Genomic DNA, 22,679 nt, shown 5'->3' on the forward strand with positions numbered 1-22,679 from the left:
GCCCGCCCGCGGCGCGCCGTGACGCGCCGTGACGCGCCCAGCGTAAACAACGCGGGGCAGTGTGGGAAGGGGGAACCGTTACGTGCCGGAAGAGGCAGCGTCCATCTTAGGCGCTCGGACGCGTCGCGGCGGTGGGATGGCGGCTGATAGCCGGGAGGAAAAAGGTACTCAGTGGTGGGGATGAAGGCAAGTACATAGGTGATGGGGAGGCGCAGCGGATGGTGCTGGCTGTGGGGAGTCCTGCCGCCCGAGCCCCCGCCTCCCCGTGGCCTACCTGGCTGCTGTGCTAGGCCTTCGCTCTGAGAGACGTCTGTGGGAAGAGCGGAGGGGAGAAGGACCTTGGAGCATCACTGCGAGGATGTTTGCATGATCGCATGGGGAAGCGGGCCCCAGTTGTGTGCTGGGGTCTCGATGTGATCGCTGAGGTGCTCCAGCGGCAGTGGGCTCAGGGCAAGGTGACTTGAGCAGGGGGAACAGCGACGAGTTAGTGGGTCATAAGTTCAGCGTTAGCCTGCAGTGCCTCGCTGCTAATATTGTAAGTTCAGCGTTAGCCTGCAGTGCCTCGCTGCTAATATTGTAAGTTCAGCGTTAGCCTGCAGTGCCTCGCTGCTTATATTGTAAGTTCAGCGTTAGCCTGCAGTGCCTCGCTGCTAATATTGTAAGTTCAGCGTTAGCCTGCAGTGCCTCGCTGCTAATATTGTAAGTTCAGCGTTAGCCTGCAGTGCCTCGCTGCTAATATTGTAAGTTCAGCGTTAGCCTGCAGTGCCTCGCTGCTAATATTGTAAGTTCAGCGTTAGCCTGCAGTGCCTCGCTGCTAATATTGTAAGTTCAGCGTTAACCTGCAGTGCCTCGCTGCTAATATTGTAAGTTCAGCGTTAGCCTGCAGTGCCTCGCTGCTAGTATTGTAAGTTCAGCGTTAACCTGCAGTGCCTCGCTGCTAATACTTGTTTGTAGGAAGAATCAGCTTTTCTTTCTCCCCGCATCTCTAGTCGTGCCTTTTTTTTTTTTCCAGGATTGTTTGCCGAGGGACATAGTTACTTTAGCAAGCAGAAGGTGATGCTGGAATATTATTTTGGTGAGGTTTTTTTTGCCTGGAATTTTGTAGTCAGTTATGCTTTCTGGGCACAGTGGGTGAATAAGTTTGAGTTTAATGATGTAAATGCTTCCAAGGTCACGTATATTCACAACTCTTTTCTTGCTTCTTGTGTGTGGAAGCTGCAGTGATTCGCACTTTGTCCAGAAGGTTATATTAGTCATTCCTCACAAAATACTCTATTTGAGGTGTAAAAGCGAAGTTTAGATGTAGAAGATTGCAGTTTGGTGATTAGTGCAGGTAATGGAAGCGTTACAACAAAGGCCGAGGATCACCTTGATATTGTAGTTTGGTTTCAATTGGTTTGGATTTCTGTGGAGTACATCCCATCGATTTTTTTGCTTTGTGGATAAATGTCCATAAAACGTTTTTGTTGGAGTAGTGGAAATTTGCTGTCTTTAATATTTATTGTGAAACTAGATCACCTGGAAAATCCCCACTAGATCTGCTTAGAGCTGGCAAGCGAGATGAATTTTGGTGCTTGATTCTTAAAGGGTGGTGCGGTAAAATCAGTGGGATAAGGTGCGATCAGGTTGTGCTGAAACAAATGTGAGCTACCAATTTGAAAGATGCACTGAAATTCAAGTCAACTGTGGACATCTCCAACTTTCTACTTAAATAACAATGGCTACAGCTGGGCTTAGATTTTTTACATTTGGGGGCTGTGGGGTTTTTTTTTGCTTTTCTTTTTAGTCACTGACAATGATCAAGTTGTGAAGAGTGGGCAAGTCCTGTGAAAGGGCTGATTCTGACAGTAACAGGCATTGATGTGCACTTGTTTGTAAATGAAATTGTTGCTATTGTAATTGCAGTGTTTTTTAGCTCTTTTGGAGCAAAAAGACTAGTTCACTGTTTTTAAAAAGTGGAAATAAATCCTACATACCCTTTTAGTTTGAAGTCACCTGGGTTTATCACTATTTGCCAAATCAGGTACTTGCTTGGAGCCTTCCTTGAATAAATCTAACATTTGTGGCCAGCAGAGGAGAAATGTCCTCCCCAGGTTCCTTTTTTGCTGTTTTAGGTGAGATAAATTTGTTCATGGAAGGATCCAACACAGTGCAGAGTCAACAAAAGATGAACTGCAGGAGAGGACATCTGGGAGTGTCTGTATAGAAAAGGACTCATTTGGACCTTTCTCCTTCATCAGTGATGAACTGGAAGAAATCTGACCTTTACTGTTTTTCTGGGTTTTGGTGCTTTATTTGATGCTTATCTTGTTCTCTCTGAGATAACTGAGCTCATTGAGTTGGACAGTAGGGTCACAGTTCAGGAAGTGTAATCTTTGAAAGTCAGTTGAGCAGTGTACCCTGTGCAGGTGAGAGATAGGAACTAATGTGCTCAGATTGCCCTTTGTGCATCATCAGGCTGCTAAAGAAATCTGTGGTGTTGCTTTTTAGAATTAATCAGATGGGTGTGTCTACAGAAAGAGGTGGAAGGGGGGCATTCTGCTCCCATCTTTTACATAGTCGTTTAAGCTTCTAGCTGTAAATCAGGCCCACCTAACCTGCATCAGAGGTTAAGTGTCAGACTTGTTTATTCCATGAAATTTTTCTCTTCTTCTCATTTCTTTCTGAACCAGCTGCTACATGGAGTCTTGTAGCACCTTTGCATGCTACTGCAATAACCAGGCTGTCATTTCCTCAGGTGTGCTGTGGCCTCCTCAAAAGGGAGATAAAGTTCAAGTTTGTGTGTGTGATCTTAGCTGGGTGATGCGTTTAGTGTTCTAATCCTAGCCTGTATTTTTTTCACTAGTCTCCAGTGAAATAATGTCATGTTTTGAAGTTGGCTGGACTTCCAGAGGGAAGCAGAATGTTGCACGTCATGTTGAGTGTTGCAGAGCTGTGACCCACTCTTTGATGTCTGACCAGTGACAGCAAGAGTATTTGCCCTGGGCGTATGTAGGGGTCTACAAAGTTTAAGGGCTGTTCCCGAGACACTTAAGGATGGAGCATGGTGTTAAACTGCCAGGACAATGTTTGGCTCACCTTTCTGCACCACTTCCTTTACATCAGCTGCAGTAATTGTGCGGTTCAGAGGCCACTTCTGTCTTTGCCTGCCACAGCAGATGTGGAGAAGTGCCAGCTGCAGAGCTAGCACTCAGCGCTGACTCCACTTTCAGCAGTATGCGATAGAGACACAGTGGTGGCACTGACTCTGGCTGGTGTGGGTTATGTCTTTTTTTTTAACAGCAAGCTCTAAAATTTACCTTGTGAAACAGCTCAAGATTTTGAGAGAGACAAGTTGCCAGACTCTGGAGGTCTTGGTTTGCTGCCTTACCCCATCCAGTACAAGAGTCTGTTCCTGCCACTTTATAACAGTGTACAATGCATCTTCTACAGACACCACCAACTAGCTGAGTCCTTGGAGTTTGCTCTGCTTTGCTTTTGTGTTCTGAGCACAAAAAATAGTAATTCACAGTAACACAAAGGGGAAAGAGCTAAGAATTACAGAGATTAGGAGGAGAAATAGATATTTCACAAGCTAATACCTTTTCTATTTTATCTTTGCATGCTTGTACCTAGTTCACTCTTGTTCTTTAACGTGCTTGAAAGAGAGATCTACTGTCTTAAGGATGGTCAGTCCTTCTACCATGATCCCCACCTGTCACCTTTGGTTTCAAGCAAAGTGAAACAGAGTCAGTGATGGATTTTAGAAGTTGTCAGACCAGCTGTGATCATTTCCTGCTTCTGGCACTAATTTCCTTAAATTTCACCCTTTTGATCAAGAGGGATTAATTGTAGCTTTTGAGTTTATGTTCAGAGCAGCTCAAAATTAATTCTGCAGCAAATAAGTGTGGCTTTGCTTGTCTTCAGTTGGATGACCTAGCTTATGGTCTTGTTAACGTGCCCTGGTGATTGTTTTGTACTTGTAGGTGAACAACAAAACTCTCACTCCTGATACCGCAATGTCGACAAGAACAGTGGGATGAGGAGGGAATATCATTTAAGGAGCAGGTTCTTGAGGATTCTGAGAGAGGTCACTCCTCTTTGCTTCTGGTGCTCAGGCTTTTGTACAGGCTTTTTTATGAAGCGTTCATTTGTAGGTCAGCTTTCCTGCAAAGCCTGTGTGACACGTGGAGCCAAGTTGGGCCTTATTCAGAGGCCTAGATGCATCCTATGATATATTTTAATTCTTCTATTGGCTTTGCTTGATCCTTGGAGCTGAAATTATGGAAATAAGTCAGGAAGACGATCATTTTGTCTTGTGCCAGAGCTGTAACCCTAAAAGAAATATTTGGATTTGTAAATACTTTACTGTAGTTTACATATCTGGACATTGAATAGTTGGGTTTAACTTTTTGTGTGTTTGCTTTCAGATGGTGAACTGAATGTTCTAGATGACATTTTGACTGATGCTCCTGACCAAGATGATGAGTTGTATAACCCTGACAGTGAGCAAGATAAAAGTGAGAAGAAGGGTAGGTGCCTTGAGTAATGGGTATCATGCAGAAATAGTAAAAAAGTCTTTGAAGCAGAATCTCTTATGACCTGATTCAGAAAGTGAAAGTGTTCCACAAGTCCTTAGTTTGTGGACATCTACTTTTTCACCTGGCCTTCGAAGCAGACAGTTCATTGGGTTTCCTTTTGTCTCAAAAGCAGTTGAGTGTGGCTTGTGGATTCGTTTCCCGTCAGAAAAATGACTGTTCTGTTTGGTTTGATGAAGTTAAATGGAAGTGGAGTAAAATCTGGTTCTAGCTCGGTTTTTGATTTGGCTTTAGGCCAGACCCATAAACATGTACTTGACCTTTCCAACTCTACAAGGGCAGTCCTGTACGTGTTTTCTAAGTTTTAAAGTCAGTGCGTGTTTTTGGATGCAAGCTGTGAGTGTTGCAAAGCCTGCAGCTGAAAGATGGGTATGCAACAGAGCCAAGACCTAAAGTGCAGAAAGCAGGAGTCTCTGCTCTGTTGAGTAATGTTGAACTTGATCTCTCTGCTCAGGGTCAAAACGAAAAGCTGACAGGCTGGAAAACGTGGAAAGCAAGAGACAGAAGCCTGCTATGCACTCCTCGAGGCAGCTGATGCCAAAGCCTCCCAGCTCTTTGGTGAGCAACAACAAGAGAGTGGTGAGCACGAAGGCGAAGTCCATGTCAGACTACAAGAGCGAGGAGTATCAGAGGGCTGACAGAAACAAGCGCCTGGATACTGAGCGAAAGATGCGCATGGCCAGCAGCGCCAGGGAGCCTTACAAAGGACAACCAGAAAAAACATGTATGAGGAAGAGGGATATTGACAGGAGGGCAAAGTCTTCTACTCCAGATGGTTCTGAGGTATTAAATACTCTTGCTGTCTTAGAAATAAAGAGATTAGATGAGACTTTATAAGGCACATTCTCTTAGGACTGTCTTTGCCCCCTGAAAATGTTGTATGACTGCTGACTCACTTTTTCTTTAAACATCAGAGAATCAGGCATGATGTGGATAGAAGACCAAGCAGATCCAGCCATTCTTCTAAAGAAGAGGTGAACTCTGAGGAGTATTGTTCAGATCACGAGACTGGCAGTAGTGGTTCCTCTGAACAAGGCAATACAGAGAACGAGGAGGAAGGAATGGAAGAAGAAGATGATGATGAAGGGGAGGAGGATGAAGACATAGAAGAAGATGGGGAGGAGGATGAAGAAGAGTATGAACAGGATGAGAGAGATCAGAAGGAAGGAAATGACTATGACACACGAAGTGAAGCCAGTGATTCTGATTCAGAGTCTGCATCTTTCACAGATGGGTCAGTCAGATCTGGATCTGGTTCCGATGCCTCAGGTAGGTACCATCCAGCACTCTAATCTGAAATACCACGACGTTGAAAATTTCACTGCCGCTTTCTGGCTGTGGCAGAAGTACCCCTTAGCTGCAGAAGTCCTGCTAGATGTTAATTACGAAACATCATAGCCCAAAAGTGATACTCCCTTACACCAGAACTTGGTAATGTCAGGATTATTGTACTAAGCATTCAGAGTGGTTTTGATTGCTTTGACCTTGCTAATCGATGCTTCAGATGTTAGAATTCATCGTGGCTTAGGTATCTAATGGCTTAATTTCCCACATAGTCAATTTGAAGTTGACGTTAAACTGTTCTGTGTTCATCAAGAATGACCAGGTAGAATGGTGCAGTAAAAGCAGCTCCATAAGGAAGTTGATCTCAAATAGTGACTGCCTTCAGCACAGGCAATCTAAACCAAAGTTGAAATGATTTACTGCTAAGGCAAACTTGAGAGAGAGAAATGATTTAAGCAGAAAACAAACAAATATTTAATGGCTCTATATTCTAGCTGGTCTTAAATTACAGATGTCAAGTGTTAATGAAGTAATAAAGTGGTTTCAGCTGTCTTTGGGTTTTTTTAAGAATGTAACTTGTGATTCTGTTAGGATTCCTCTTGTGTATGCTCCCTGTCTGAAGTCCCTCTAGGTGGTCATTCAATATAAAGAGTTTTGTGACTTAACTCTGCAGTTTGGAGTTAGAGAACAGGAGGGTGTAACCTAAAGTCTAATGAGGCTGTAATTGTTCGAGGAAGCTCTGTAGCATGTCAGTCACTGCTTGTGTGCCACAGTGTTTTGTTTTCATACCTCCTGCCATTTTGTTGAGCTCTGAGCAAATCAGCCCGTATCATTATCACAAAATCATGGAATGGTTTGGGTTGGAAGGGACCTTAAAGATCATCCAGTTCCAACTCTCTGCTGTGGGCCGAGACACCTCCTACTAGACCAGATAGCTCAAGGGCCCAGCCAGCCTGGCTTTCAACACCTCCGTGGCTAGAGCCTACACAGCTTCTCTAGGCAACCTGTTTCAGTGCCTCACCACTCTCACAGGCAAGAATTTCTTAATGTCCAAGCTTAATCCAGCTTCTTCCATTTCCCATCATACTGTCACTCCATGCCTTTGTCAAAAGTCCCCCTCCAGATGTCCAGTACCTGATTGATGTGGATTGCAGGAAGGCTGCTTCTTGGTCTCCCTGGAGTCTTCTCTTCTGCAGGCTAAACAGCCCCAACTCTCCGAGCCTGTCTCCATAGCAGAAGTGCTACAGCCCTCTAATCAATTTGGCTGCCCCTGGACCTGCTTTCCTGCCTCCATGGCCGCCTTCTGCTGGGGGCTCTAGAGTTGGACACAGGACTGCAGGTGGGGTCTCACCAGAGTGGAGTAGATGAGAGGGTTACTTCCCTCAACTTGCTGGCCACACAATGTGGTTTTTATTCTGTGACAATTTGGGTTGAAGGCTGGAGAGCATAGCTAAAAAGCAGCCTTACTAAAACATTTAGAAGATCAAATGTATCTCTGAAGGTCACAGAGTTACTGGGTCTGTAACATTTGTCTAAATGCAGAGCTTGAGCAGTTTGCAGTTGTTTGCTGCTTCTGTGTCAGCAACCACGCTTTCAGGTGCAAGTTAACGTCACTATTACAGATAGGTTTTTCCCATCTCAGTAGTTTGTTAGCCTAATTTTGCCTGTCAGTGTTTAAAATACTTGCTTTTATAATGGGTTTATTTGGGTTTTTTTTAGATGAGAAAAAGAAGGAGAGGAAGAGAGCTAGAGGTATCTCTCCAATTGTTTTTGACAGAAGTGGAAGCTCTGCATCAGAATCATATGCAGGTATTCTTTCCTTTTGTCGCTTGTCATCTTGACTTGCATCAATTCTTAATGTGTAAGCTAAAGCAAATGTAACTGGCTGTAGAGATTGGGGTATGTAGCTTTTCATGATTTGGTGTTGACTTCTGGCATGTTGCGTGTGGATACCTCGGAAGGGAAGTAGGCTTTCTCCTTACTTTAATGCTATTCTGTTGCTTAAGTGGAGTTTTCACTTTTTGTTTTTTAAACTTGGAAGATGATGATTCAGTGACTAGTTTTCTGAGTAGGAAATTGCTCAAATACTATTTCAAACAACCAAACAAACAACAAACCCAAACCAAAGAACCCAAAACCAAACCAAAACAAGCAACCCAAACCACTCGTGCACATTGAACAGCATTTTTTTGTGTGTGTGGGTGCGCGCCAGAAAGCGTAATTTGTCATGAATGCAAATGGTATGTGACAAGGCTGTAGAAATTGTGTCTTATCTCTATTAAGGCTCAATCTGAACAAATGTGCTTTGGCTAAACACAGGTTCAGAAAAGAAGCATGAGAAATTATCATCTTCCGTTCGTGCTGTCCAAAAAGGTATCATTTAAATTTGAATTTTTAATGCATGCCCCATAGCAAGCCGTGATCTCTGTTCATCAAATTACCCACAAGTAGTCATGTTCCGATATAGATCGCTCCGAGTGCGTCATTGTTCTGGGCACAGCTGGATCTTGAGCTGCTTCTGCATGTGTTGGGAGCGACACGCAGAACCTTCAGCCACTCTGCTCCTTGCAGAGCTGGCAAAGCAGCCAGTGAAGTGTTTGCATCTGAGAAGGGGCACGCTGCAGCATTCTCTGTTGGATAGCTTGTGCAGATGTGAACGTTACCAAGTGTTTATACAAAGATTCCTAAGCAAGAAATAACTTGTGTATATCGGAACATCACTGAATCATGCTGGTTTGATCTGATTTTTTTCCTTTACCTTTGAGATCTGAGTTTTAGTTTTGATTTGGTTTTCCCTGGCATTTTGTACTTCTGCAGCTTAGACTTGAAGTTGGGGGTTGACTGTGATAACACGTAGGTAGGAACTGGGTGGGATATGGTTTGTTTTGAAGGAAACAAATAAACATACACTAAAAGTAATATTTTTGAAACAACTGTGAATATTTACAATTCTTCTTATTTCACATTTTGGTTTTTTTCAGACCAGACAAGTAAACTTAAGTACATTCTCCAAGATGCAAGATTCTTTCTCATCAAGAGTAATAACCATGAAAACGTATCACTTGCTAAAGCAAAGGTATGTTGATTTCCTTCCAGCTGATGAGTGTGGCTATTTCCAAACACACACACCTTACACAGAGGTAGATGCATTTTCTTCTCTATCACTCAGATCTTGGCATAGGCGAGGATAGAAGGTACTGCTCCATGATTCTTCACTGGTAACCATTCTGCCTCTACTGTAACCTGGAAGCATTTCTAGACCATCTGTCATTTATCCTGATAAGGTTAAGGTTATAAAGGGGCCTCAAGGGCTGTGTGATTACACCCTAAGCCGATATCCACTGGGAACATTGTGATGGTATTTTCTCCCTTTCATCAGCACCTGTGTTCATATTGCTGTGCTGTGAGAAGATTCAAAAGGTTGCTTTTGTTTTCATGTGGTGCTATAAAAGTAGTTTTGTTGATTTGAGGCCTTTTTGCAGAAGCACGTACTTGGCAGTAATGGCACAAGCAAGTTCTTTGGGAGGGATTCCAGTGCACTTAACTTCAGCTCTGATGAATGGCACTGGGCCACTCTGGCGATTTTCTTGACATGTACTGTTTTGAACAGCTTGTAGAGAAAATAGCTGCCTCACCAGAGGAGGTGATTCTAGTTGTGAAGATGTTGTAAAGCAGAGCAGCATTTAAACCATTACATGAGTCTTAATATTCCTTCACAGCTGCCCCCAGCTTTGGGCCTGATCTGTGCAGTAAGCACCATTCTGACCAGCGTTTGCTTTAGCTCTTTAGAGGAGCATATCCCAGCTGAGCTTCAGCCTCATCTGGGGCTGAACTGAAGTTCTTGAAGTGGATGCTTTATCTGTTGCCATACAGGCATCAATGTCTTGCTGCTGCACTTCCATGAAAATGGCTTTTGTGGTGCCAGTGCAGGAAGTTCTAGTTCATAGTGGGTCTTCACAAGCAGCCTGAAGTAATGCAGCTAATAAAAAAAACCCATAGTTCTCTGACTAAGGAACTGTTGAGCACAGAATAGGACATGAGAATGTACCTTCCAATAAAAAAGGAAGAGGAAGGACATTTTCTTTGGTAAGCCCTAGACTTTAAGGCTGAAGTTTGAACATGTCAAACCATCACAAGCTTCTCTGAGAGTTGTCCAGAGAATGGCCTGGGGAGTTGTTGTTGCTGAAAGGTGATATGTCACACTGTGTTCTGATAGTCTGTAGCTCAGCTCAGTTGGTACCTTCAGACAGGGTGTGTTTTCTTGTGCCATGCCTGGGGAAAAGGTGGGGGAGTGGAAGGCTGAACGAATTGGTGGAGGGGTCTTGCTCATTTAAAATATTGTTCTGGTCTCTCTCGTGTTTCTGGCATTTCACTAAGAATTTTAAAGCCTGCAAGCTGTCCTGAACAACCACGTATCCTAAGAAGGTTATGGAGGTCTATCTGCACATCTCTCACTCTAAATGCTGCTGTTTTTTCATAGTTTGTGCATATTATATAATATTTGAGTTTCCCAATGGTCTTCATGTATCTGATCACTATTACAATTACAGGTGAGATCTTCTAGATTGCAAATGCATCTGCAGTGTTCGATAAAGATTGAAAAGCCAGTGATTTAGAAATGTTACCACGAGGCTGGCTAAAAATACGTTCTGAAGGAACAGAATTCAGCAATACACAGAATCACAGAATGTTAGGAGTTGAAAGGGACCTTGTTTTTCTCATCTGCACTATGTACCTCTGTTGGCTGCATCTACTGTGATGGACTCTTAACATGATGATGGTGGGTTGGGGGTTGTTTTGTTTCAGGGAGTATGGTCAACACTTCCAGTCAACGAGAAGAAGCTTAATGCTGCATTTAGATCAGCAAGGAGTGTTATTTTGATATTTTCTGTAAGAGAGAGTGGCAAATTCCAAGGTAAGAGAAAGCAAGCTGAAAGCAAGGTAAGTGAAAATGAACTTTCTATGCAATAGCTGTCATCTTTGTTACAATTCATGTGCAATCCTTTAGGATTTGCAAGACTGTCTTCAGAGTCCCATCATGGAGGATCACCTATACACTGGGTGCTGCCTGCAGGAATGAATGCAAAAATGTTGGGAGGAGTCTTTAAAATTGACTGGATTTGCAGGTAAATAACTGTTCCTTTATGTTAGTAACAAAACGTTGTAATGCTGTTTCTGTAGGTTACTGCCTTCCATGCTGACAACATCCTTCTGAAAACTCCATTCAAGCAGACATCTGTCCTCTGTCCCGCTAGATCCATTCCTCTGTTACTGAATTTGGGACTCAGCTTTATATCTGGCATGCAGTGTAAATTTTTTTTTAAATGTAGGCAATTAATTGATTTAGAGATTTTTGAGTATCTGTATTCTTTCACTGGTCTCTTGCACTGAAAGCAGAAAACTGTCTTCTGAAGACTTGGAGCAAAAACAACTGCTCACTGTGGATAAAAGGGGAAAAAATCCTGTAAGGACAGGTCTGTCTTCATCTGACATCTTGACATCTGAACAAAGAAAAAGCTACTGCTCTAGAATAGATGAAATCCTAGAGATATTTGGATAACATATAGGTTGTGAGCAGTGTGCTCAATGATTTCACTTAGTCTGTCTTACAGAAAAGGTTTGAACCTTCCCTTGACCTGTGAGAAGAATTTATTTCAGCAAGTACCATGAGCTAGCACCTCAGAGCCTGGGCAGTGTGTTCCAGTGGAGCTCATAAGCAAGCATGATCTTGGTGTTGTACAGAGACTGAAAAACCCTTCTTTAACAGTGTGAGCTGTCACAGATGGACTACGCTTGTTAATGTTTGGCTAAATCAGAGTGCAATTTTCAGTTACTAATGCTTGATGCCCACCGAGACATTCATTCAGAGACCTGGCATAATTATTTTGTACATAATGCCCTACTTTCTGCATTTGTCAATTTTTTTTTACCATAACAAGGAGACTACACTAATTTCTGCCACTTCATGCTTAGGCGTGAGTTGCCATTCACAAAGTCTGCTCACCTGACCAACCCCTGGAATGAGCACAAGCCAGTGAAGATAGGCCGTGATGGACAGGTTTGTTACTTTCGCTGGTTTTCTCCTCTCTAACCCACATCTAGTGTTTGCTTTCTGCTTGGTATGTGCAGAAGGGCTGAATTCTTCTGAGATCAATTGTTACTTGTGGTGGAGCACTATGGTAAAGGCACCCGGCTCATCTCTAATGTTGCGGAAGAAGGAAACAGCAAATAGTGCAGTGCCAGCTTTTGGTGGTAAACAATGTTTGATGCTTCAAAACAATGTGGTGGTTTGGATTTGAGATGTGCCAGTGCTTTGGATGGTGTGCAACCTTGCAGCAGCAGTTCTTAAGAACAAGCCCTGCTATTTCCTGCTGTGATTATGTAGTGCATTGCTTCAGACAGAGACTCTGCCATTATAAAGCCTGTGCTAAGTAAATTGTAAGTGGTGGGGCTCTTTGTCTTGTTAGCCAGAGCAGAATGCAGCTGTGTTGTTGCTGTCATCAAGAGACCTCGACTGAAATAAGGGATCCTTCTTTCTTAGAGTGAGATGGGAGTTACATAATCCCCATCTTCTCTGGGACATGCAGACTCTCTGCTTTGGTGGGGAGCTGAAGTAGAACAGCATTTTCAGTTTCACTGTTTTGTCCACTTCACTATAGAGTTGCAGTCTGGAGGTGCGTTTCATCTTTCTTCATAAACTGCTGTCCTGTTAGGTACTGAGCAAGCATTGTTTGGTGCTTGCTCTGCCTGCTTTTCAACTTGGGCTATTTCCTAGAGTGGTTGTGCTTATCCATTCACACTTAGTGCAGTCCTGAGTGGATCTCTCTTCTGAGGACATGTACCCTGAGCATCTTGCATTTCCAGCAGCCTCTGGGAAGGCAGTTCATGGGCATGTTTGTCACCAGATGGAAGAAACACTTCTACAGATTTGGTTTGCACCTGGCTCTTGACAGCTTCGTTTGATGGCCCTGAGTTCTTGTAGCAGAAAATGGAGTCAATAAGTTGATCTCCATCCCTCTGTTTTCCAAACAGCTTGTGATGTTGGATGCTGCCATTGTATCTGTCTTGTCCACAGTACCCCACATTATTTTAGATGAGGGAGACCTGACCCTCTCAGTCACTGCATGTAGGGCTTGTTGCACTCATTCCATTACTTTTGGTGGTCTGCTTTTGAAGCTTTTCTCCCGTCCCCTTGTTTTTTCAGACGCACCTGCAATTCAAGGTGTGGGCAAAATGCTGTCTTTGGTGTGGTATAATGGTGTTCTGATTCTGTGTTCTTTTCTTAATAATCCTGAGCACACCACTTGCTTGGTTTGAGCTGGTATTTTCATGGACCTGTCTCCCTCACACTGAACAATTCACTTTAGGGTGGCACTAGTTGACTTCATTAGGGTATGTCTTTATATGTGAAGCTAGAGTGGATTTTTTTTCCCTAGGTGTGTCACTTTTCTCTCTGTAATAGGCGATCATTTTCTTTGATGACAAACAATCCTCTGATATTTGTAGCATAACGGTGATGTGGTCTGTATGTTTCATGGGAAGGTGTGGTTGCCCCGAATGTTGGACTATTTTGAGAGTTCTAAGTAGTGCCTAACGAGTGAAAGGTAACGTAAGTGAATTTTGCTCTGTCTCAAGCGATATCGAAACCTCTCTGAAGTGTCTTGTCTTGTTTTCTTGTGTATGTTGTCAGTGTATTTGGGGAAGAGTTTCGTTTCTGCAGTTTATAAACCACTACTGAACTTCTAACTAATTCTAGGAAATTGAGCCGGAATGTGGAACCCAACTTTGTCTTCTCTTCCCTCCCGATGAAAGTATTGACTTGTATCAAGTCATTCATAAAATGAGGCACAAGAGAAGAATGCACTCACAGCCCCGATCAAGAGGACGCCCATCGCGTCGAGAGCCCGTGCGGGACGTGGGAAGGTTAGAAACGTTCTTTGGACTGATAGTAGGCACATGTGTCAGAATAACCTGATGGAGGAATGTCAGTCGTCAGAGCTTACCCTGCGAGGAAGAAGAGAGAAAATCCTCAAATCAAGCTGCATGGACAAGTCTGTGGCTTCATTGAGGATTTCACATGGTTCCCCGGTCTGGCATTTTGCAAGAGGAAAATGGGGATCTTTGCTTTGGCAGAAAAAAAAAGAGCAAGTGCTGTCTAGTTTAGACTAGATCCTTTACTGAGCTATTGCAACATGTTACACTAGCCGTAGGGAAGCTTGGCTTGATGAGCAGGCTAGCTGGAGAGAAGGAAGTCTTTCTTTGCCAAAAATGTGTTAATATCTTGTAAAAGCCTTTTCTTGCAGGTGTGTCTCTGGATAAGCCATATCAAATGTGGGACTTTTATAAGGATCACTTAGAATTTTGCAGAAGATGCCGCCTCATTTTGAGGATAAAATATTTTAAGTTATTTTGCTATTCAAGAGGAGCATTATTGGGACTGTTTCAAATTGAGTCACCGTGATGTGTTAACCCCATTGCCAAATATGCTCTAACATGCACCCACTGAATTCACACATCTTGCTGAGCTTCTGCAAACAGTAGGTTCTTCCCAAAAGGGATCAAGTGGCCCCTGGAGACCCGGCAACAAACCAAACAGAATGGCTGTTGCTGTGTCTGTATTTACAACCTTTCCAGATGCTGGCAGTACCTGTGGACTTTAAAAGTATTTTAGAGGATCGACATGGTTATTGATCACTGCTATATGAACTTAACATCATTTTCCAGGAAAAATGGGGGTATAACTTGTTACAGAATTGGAGAAGTCTTTGCAAAGAACTGATATTAGCCCTTCTGCCAAACACCTTTTCCCCGTGTAGCTGCTTTGCATACAGACTGATGTGTGGTTTGGGCTGAAACCTTGGGTTAAGTTTCCTCTTTGTGGAAACATCCTGTGGTAGGTACAGATGCCCAACAAGAGGCCCCATTTCCTTGAGCTTAAAAAAAAAAAGGACACTCTCATGAGTAGGTAGGAGGAAACCTGGCAGCACCCCCCTATTTTTGGCTTTAAAGGACTGAACACCGAGATGCTTTTGAAGTTAAGCTAAGAGGTTTCCAGTGCAATAAAGTATATACGAGTGAAGGTTTTGCAATGGACTGCAAACTATACATATAACACCATCACACCTTCTCAAGCCTGCCAGGGCCTCCATTTATGTATGTGGCTTACAAGCTTAAAGTCAGTAGTTGGACTACTATATGAACTGTTTCTATCATATTTTATACCGGTCGTAAATGCAGTCTCAAACTACAAGAAAGCGGTATGTTTATTCTTTACACCAGCTTTTATTTGCCTTGGTCTGATTTTGCTGTAGATGCAACTGCTTTGGTTTGTGGGCCTTTTGCTCATAGTAAAGACTCTGCTTTTGTTTTAAAAAGCTTAGTAACTGGGTATGGTGGGCTTTAAAGAGTGGAGGGGGGGGGTGGGGGTGGAGAAGTGATTTGATAAAACTGAAAGCTACATGAGCTTGTTATTTAGCAAGCAAGTTGCACAGCAATTAAGCAATTTAAAGTGTTAATTTCTTGTCATAAGGAATTGTATTGCTGGGATTGGGATGGGAATGGAATGGTTTTGTAGCTGCTTTGTTTAGAAACACTGTTGTCTTAGCATTGGAGTCTCCCATTAATGTTTTTGTACCTTGGTGGAGCAAAATTGGCAGCTATTCTTGAGTTCTTCAACTGGAATGTAACTTCTATAATCAAATTTCCTCCCTGAGAGCCAAGTTTTTAAAGATAACTGTCAAAGAGCTGTTTCCACAGAAAGGAGCTCCAATTATTTTAATTCTCAGGAAGTTTAAGCATTCTTGAAACTTCCTGTAAAAGGCACTGATGCATTGCTGTTAAGTTGCTTAGAATGGAAATTGTTAGAAATACTCTTCATTGGCCTGCCCAGTTAGAAGAGCTACGATGAAAGAAGCCACTTTTCAAGGCGTGCAGAACTGTGTTTAGAAATGTCTTGGAAGGAGACCTTCCATCGAATTCTTTCCACCATGGCTATCAAATCCAGCAATGCCCATGCCTTCTGACTGTAATAATATGTTCTGCCACCTGCTTTTCACTGTGTTTAGTTCTGGAAATTATTTTGGTATCCAATAACTTGTTTCAAAATGGAATTTGGCAAGTGTAATGTCAATGCCTAGACAAATTTGTTACCCTTTTTGGTACAACAGTGCAATTTGGTAGAGTTTCTTCCTTAACTGCCAGAGCTCCTGGAGCCAGAAATCTGCCAGTGGAGGGTATTTGATTGGATTGTTGTTCCTGAGTTCTTTGAGTTCAAATACCAAAACTGTAGGAACATTTTGAAGATGGTGTTCTAAATGATTAAATTGAGATCCTGGGCAGCTCAAGCTATTCCTGTGACGTGTTCTGCTGTGCTGAATGCTCCGAGCAACCTTGTTTAATCTTTGATATCTAATTTGTGTAGGCGTCGACCAGAGGATTATGATATTCATAACAGCAGAAAGAAACCAAGGATTGACTATCCCCCTGAGTTTCACCAAAGACCAGGTTAATATCTTACTATGAAGATTTGTGTGCACCAATTCACAGGTGTTTTCTCTTTTAGTGTGTCCTTGTTAATCCCAAAGTGATGCATTGATGTGATTTGAATATAAAAACGGGGCTTGGCCCAAGTGCTGCTTGCTACTTTAACCCAGCTCTCACAGAAGTCAGTGACACAGCTTTGAGAGCGAGAGATGAACATAATCTAGGCTGAGCTCCTTGAAAAGCCTCAGAGCTGTGCACAAGGTTGTGAATGAGCCTTGAGGGCACAAGAATTGGTTTGACCTGTTTGTCAATGCACTGGTCATCAAATTAAGCTGTTTAACGGAAGTTTTGTTGCCTGACGGGAGGCCTGTGTTTAGAGCTGATGGACGTCCAGTTGTGAGTGCAGAGAGTTGTTTTACCACCTTGCCATGAAGAAGGGAGTGGGAAGTTTTCACTGCATTTTACAAGAGAGGGTAGTGCTGAATTTGAGAAAGGAGTTGTGATGTTCTGTAGTAGGAATGCAGCAACAACATGAGTGATACTGGAGGGTGGTTGGGTTTTTTTCAGAAAGCAATTAGTAAGAAATTGTCACTTTTAATCTCCACTGCTTTTGGGAATCTCAATTCCATTATTTCTCTAGCAGATTTCTAAGGGTTTTTTTTTAACAGCCTGCCTTTATCTCTCCAGCATGCCTGCAAAGCCTGTGTCCTTTGATGCAGAAAGAGTGTTGCTGCTGCTCCATGCCTTTCCAAGCCCATTGTTCAAAGTACAGAGCAATTTTGTTTTCAATAATGAGGCTCGGAAGCATTGTTTTATTAGTGTGAACACATCTGGTGTTCTGCACCGTTTCACTGAACTCCTTAAAGTTTACTTGCTGGGAAAACAGTGAAGCTGCAAAACTTATTTACTCTTTTCCAGATGCTTTTTAGGTAATTTTTAGTCTTGTGTAACATTTTATCCAAAAGCTGGTAAGAAGTCAGCCCTAAGAGCTGTCCAGATGAACACATAATACTGAATGCCGAGTTGTTGAGCAGTAACTGACAGCCAGGGTACAGTACCCCTCAGTTTGTGAGCATCCCCAGTTCAGGTGCTTATTTGCACAGACACCCTTTGCATGTTTGTTTGTCCTCTGTGCAAGCTCCAAGTGATGTGTTTGCATAAGTTTTTTGTTCCTACATTAGAGTATTTTCTGTAGTGCCTCTTAGAAGTTGTAAGTTTTTGAGAGCTATCTTGAAAGCAGGGGTAGCAGCAGGTAGACACAGCTTGGTAGCTGGCACAGAATGAAAGGACAGTTTGAGTCTGTTTTGTAAGAGTGTCCATTTGAGATGGTGAATTGAATTAATACTGCTTGATGTTCGAACAGGGTATATAAAGGATCCCAGATACCCCGAAGTAGACAGGTAAGGTGTGTTCCTGTTAATCCATTTTACACCCTGGCAACTTGTGTATGGATAAATTGGATTTAGTTGTACAACTTTTTATTCCCAACAGACGATTTTCAGGAGTTCGCCGAGATGTATTTTTAAATGGGGTAAGTTGGTGCATGGAGACTTTCTGGAGAGCTTCTTTGCATTCAGCTTTCTGCCATTCCAAAGGATACTCATCACAAATGTTAACACCGCTGTCTTTCCTTTTAGTCCTACAATGATTACGTGAGAGAATTCCACAACATGGGACCACCACCACCATGGCAAGGAATGGTTTGTGTCTTGTTGAATTCAATTTTTCATCTAGAATATGTCTTTTGGTTGTTGGGGTTTTTGCATTGTTCCCCACTGGAGGAGCCTAGCATATTTAGTGTGTTTAAGAAGCATATGTTAAAATCACCCATGTACAACGTGCATCTCTATAGTCTTAATGCAATTTCAGTGGAGTAGCTGTGCTGTAATTTATTGCTGTTGCCTGTGCCACTTTGTGTCTTGGCTGAGCTACAATCAGAGTTGGCAAGGAGCTGAGGGTGAGAGCTGGGCAAACCCTCAGGAATTTTTTGAGCATTGCAGTTAGCTCTTCCCTTTTCCTAAACTCGGCCTTTGCTGTAACTAGCTAAAATCTTTAGAGAAAAAAGATAATATCAAAATATAAAGAAATAGTCTAGCATTGTAGTAGGTGTTAAAGCAGCAGGAACCTGGCTTGGTTTGAGCCTTCAAGAAGCTGAGAACTCTTAGAACAGCTGAATCATCCTTTAGCCAAAAAAGGCTGTGATGAGATTTTGTATACTACATCTAAGTAGTAATTGGCTCCCTCTTGAGCAAGATTGGTATCACAGATGTGGCTTGCTGCAGAGGCTTAAGGGGTGGGCTGGCATGCTCTAGACTATGGCATTCAGGAAAGCAGTAGAACCTACTGCATGCCGCAGTCAAAATGAGTCTTGCTCTATTGTGGTCCCCCACTGGCATGCACTTCTTGCCCAGGTAGATGAGCACACACATTGGTGCATTTACCTCCTGCTGTGCTGCATGAGAACTAACTGATGATTCCCTTGAACAGCTGTGGGTGTGACATCGTGTCAGGAGGAATGGTAATTCTGATGAGTTTTTTTGATGGTGTTTAGTAATTCTGGCCCTGAGGGTCCTGGGGTTTGGTAACTCTTAATGAGTTTCCTGGCTATTTTGTATGCTGTCAACAAGCAGAAGGCAGCACCGGGTGTAGAGATGCTGTTGTAGCCTCTTTTTTTTTCCCAGCTGAAACACAGCTCATTGTAACTGAAGAAAGTGAACAAAGTAATCAGACGGGGAGGAAAATGTTTCTTCAAATGCAACTAAGCTTTCAGAAAGTCCTCTTTATATTTTGTCCTCCCCTCTTCCCTATTCTGCATGCTGTCCAAGTAGTCATCCTGAAATCCAGCACTTCCACCTCCTTTCTGACAGCAATGCCAAGTGAAGAAATGGAAGAGAACAGCCACGAGGTGTATTATTTAACCACAAAATAAAAGTCCAAACCAAAAGAAAACAACCCCATAGTAACACCACATTTAAGTAGCAGGAATTGGATGTACAATACCACTTGAAGGCAGATACAGAAAGAAGGTGTGTTTGGGAGAATGATGGATGAACTTAGCAAAGCAGTGACAGAGAAGCAGTAAAGCATGCTGATTGATGGCAAATTGTCTGCCATTCACTAAGGAGGCTGTGGTGAGATACAGTGAGATATCGTGTTTTCCCTCTGGATGAAAGTAATCTTTGTTCTTAATTCCCAACATCCCTTTGTTTTGAAATGCTCAGCAAACTTCCTGTGACTCTCTTGTAGCCACCGTATCCAGGCATGGAGCAGCCACCACATCACCCTTACTATCAGCACCACGCACCTCCACCTCAAGCTCATCCACCATACTCAGGACATCATCCTGTACCACATGAAGCAAGATACAGAGACAAACGAGTAGTAAGTGTCCATGGAAGTAGAGGGGGGTGAGGCTGCAGGGCAGAGCAGGAATTTGGGGTACATTTGACCTCAGACATGTTTGTTTTGATAAACTGTTTCTAAGACCTGTGTTAGTGTTCCTTGGAGAGATCAGTTACTTGGGCTGACTGGAGGCTTCCAGCATCTCCTGAAAAGCTCCTCTCTCCCACTTGAGGTAGAAGTGCAAAATCCTCACTCCTAAGAACTGAGCTATGTGCTTAAAATGTTTTCCAGCTCCCTAGCTTTGAAGCTCAGTTTTGATAAAGACGTGTGTGCAACAGTTGCACAACAAACTACATCAGCAGCAGAGAAGTTTGAGTTAGAACATCTTACAGGCACATCATAACCCAGGGCACATAGCTTGGAGATTGCTGTTAGCTGGCTTTGAAGGCTGCTCGTCTTTGAGGTCTTTCACTGGTATCTGGTGAGCTGGAACTCAGGAAGTTCCACCTCAACATGAGGAGAAACTTCTTTGCTTTGGGGGTGCTGGAGCAGGTTCCCCAGAGAGGTTGTGGAGTGTCCTTCTCTGGAGACTTTCAAGACCTGTCTGGATGCGTTCCTGTATAACCTCTTTAGGTGACCCTGCTCTGGCAGGGTGGTTGGACTGGACAATCTCCAACCCCTGCTATTCTGTGATTTGAACCCCAGCCTCTCCACAGTGGAAGCACAGCCTTGGTGTGCTGCCCTGAAGATCAAAGCAGAAACTTGTGCTGAGGGGTGCTGGCTATGTTATTTCTGAGTGCTAGGCTTTGCCAGGAGGGATGGCCAGCCCTTGGGCTGAGGGAAGGGAGGGGGTTTGAGCCTGGGCACCAGAATAACCATCTGTCCTCTAATCCAGCACGACTACGACATGAGGGTCGACGACTTCCTGCGCCGCACACAAGCAGTGGTCAGCGGTCGGAGAAGCAGGCCGAGGGAGAGGGAACGGGAGCGGGACCGGCCCAGGGACAACAGAAGAGACAGGGAACGGGACAGAGGCCGCGATCGGGAGAGGGAAAGAGAGAGGCTTTGTGACCGGGACAGAGACAGAGGTGAACGAGGCAGATACCGAAGATAATGCACCTGGAGCAGCGCTCCTTTGAAACTAAACACAAAGCTTGTATTTTTTTTGTGTGTTTACAGGTAGTACATTTGATTTTCAGCTGTCTACTTAAAAAGTTCATTGTGTAGAAGGACCTTCTCTATTCCAAGCATGCAGTGAACTATGAACTGGAAAAAAAAAAACCTCGGAATTGGCCAAAAATAAAATAGGCAAAGCTGGCACTCAGCTTGGTGTGTCTGTTGGTGCAGAACGGGATGCAGCTAAGAATGTAGATCCCGACTCATTCTCAATATGTGTTCATCTGCTTAGCGACTCCGCTCTAGGTTTGAAGTCCTGATGGATAACTGCCATATTTTAGTTTATTTTTGGCTTTGATGTGTTCTTCCTGTAGTTTCACATGGTTCAGTGGGAGAATGCTGCTATCAAGTATGCAAATACTGAAGTATGATTTTGTTTGTTGGTTTTTTTTTTGGACTGTATGGCAGTGTTGTAGCAGCCTTTTTGTTTCCCCTCCCTTCCCATTTTTTAACCCAGTCTGTAAAGTCAAGTCGTTTTTTCAGTCTTCAGTAATGAAAGCAATATTAAGAAGACACTATTGATACCTAATTTTTAACCTTTTTTAAAAATCCTGCCATGTTGAGTAACATTTTTTGGTCAGTTCTTTTTGTCTCGTCTCCTTCCCAAATGTACACATAGCTTGGAATGTTCCCAGCCTGCGTGCGTGGAACCAGAAACTCTCTTGCTGTATTCTACACTGCTACCTTTTTTTTTCCTTTTTCTTTTTCTTTTTTTTTTTTTTTTTTTTTACAAAAATAAATTGGTAATTATTTGAAACCCTTAAAACTCCACATCGGATTTCTTGGTCTTCTGAGCTTGCCAGCTGGGATAGATTCTATCTGATAGATCTGTTCTGATGGAGTCAGGATGGCCGAGGCATGGTTGGAACTGAACTTGGCAAGGAATGCCAAGAATAACAAGAAAGGTTACTGCAGGCATCAGCTGGAAAAGAAAGGCCAAAGAAAGGGCATCCCCTGACTGAATACGATGAGCAAGCAGTTAACAGCACACCAGGAGAAGGCTGAGGTACTCAACATTTTGCCTCAGTCTTCATGGCAGCCTTTCTCTTCACGCCTCTCAAATTGATGAACCACAAGACAAGGATCAGGGGAACAGTGTCACTGTAAGAGAACAGGTTTGTGACCACCTGAGGAACCTGAACATACACCAGTCCATGAGACATGATGAGATGCATCTCAGAGTCCTGAGGGAACTGGCTGATGGAGTTGCAAAGCCACTCTCCAGGGTAGCTGAAAAGCCCTGACAGTCAGATGAAGTTCCTGGAGACTGAAAGAAGTGGAATACGGCAAAAGGAGGATTCTGGGAACTAGCAACCTGTTAGCCTTACCTCTGTGCCTGAGAAGATCATGGAACAAATCCTCTTAGAAGCTCTGCTAAGGTACATGCAGGACAGGGAGGTCATTTAAGATAGCCAGCATGGCTTCACCAAGGGAAGGTTCTGCCTGACTAACCTAGAGGCCTTCTGTGATGGAGCAACTCCATCCGTGGTCAAGGGAAGAGTTACAGATGTCCTCTATCTGGCATTTGTAAGACCTTTTGGCATGGTTCTTTGACAGCTTTCTCTCTAAATGGGAGAGATGTGGATTTGATGGGTTGAGTGGTGGGTGATGAATTGGCAGGGTGGTCCATCCACAGGCTAATGATCAACAGCTCAGTGTGCAGATAGAGACACGGGACAGTGGGGAACTTCAGGGACCTACAGTGAGGCCAGTGCTGTTTAGTATCTTCATTAATGACATCATGGGATTGAATGCACCCCCAGCAAGTTTGCAGATGACACCACGCTGAATAGTGTGGTCAGCAGCCTGCAGGGACAG

The 22,679-nt window shown here is 43.4% G+C and overlaps 1 protein-coding gene across 7 annotated transcripts; it reads left to right on the forward strand.

Annotated features, from left to right (window-relative positions):
* The first annotated feature begins 75 nt into the window (after positions 1-75).
* Positions 76-21,632, forward strand: YTHDC1 (YTH N6-methyladenosine RNA binding protein C1). Of its 7 annotated transcripts, XM_064148566.1 has the most exons (19): positions 76-164; positions 1,013-1,075; positions 4,410-4,511; positions 5,032-5,360; positions 5,492-5,846; positions 7,581-7,670; positions 8,181-8,234; positions 8,843-8,937; positions 10,668-10,776; positions 10,870-10,987; positions 11,835-11,919; positions 13,618-13,784; positions 16,282-16,364; positions 17,707-17,743; positions 17,835-17,874; positions 17,981-18,043; positions 19,590-19,724; positions 20,581-20,773; positions 20,865-21,632. In XM_064148566.1, exons 1-19 carry the CDS (start codon positions 137-139, stop codon positions 20,894-20,896), a joined length of 2,178 nt encoding a protein of 725 aa, XP_064004636.1. In that variant the 5' UTR covers positions 76-136; the 3' UTR covers positions 20,897-21,632. The 7 variants fall into 7 exon arrangements, with proteins under 7 accessions (XP_064004636.1, XP_064004637.1, XP_064004638.1 ...); XM_064148567.1 differs by having other exon boundaries at positions 20,581-21,632; XM_064148568.1 differs by lacking the exon at positions 8,181-8,234.
* Positions 21,633-22,679: the final 1,047 nt, after the last annotated feature.

Source organism: Pogoniulus pusillus, chromosome 9, assembly GCF_015220805.1.
Source record: "Pogoniulus pusillus isolate bPogPus1 chromosome 9, bPogPus1.pri, whole genome shotgun sequence".
NCBI lineage: Eukaryota > Metazoa > Chordata > Aves > Piciformes > Lybiidae > Pogoniulus > Pogoniulus pusillus.

Excerpts from the sequence above, each read along its gene's own strand:
- YTHDC1 (XM_064148566.1), top strand. The coding sequence starts at position 137 with ATGGCGGCTGATAGCCGGGAGGAAAAAG. Across the intron at positions 1,076-4,409 it reads GATGCTGGAATATTATTTTG|ATGGTGAACTGAATGTTCTA; the intron begins GTGAGGTTTTTT and ends GTTTGCTTTCAG. Across the intron at positions 8,235-8,842 it reads CGTTCGTGCTGTCCAAAAAG|ACCAGACAAGTAAACTTAAG; the intron begins GTATCATTTAAA and ends GGTTTTTTTCAG.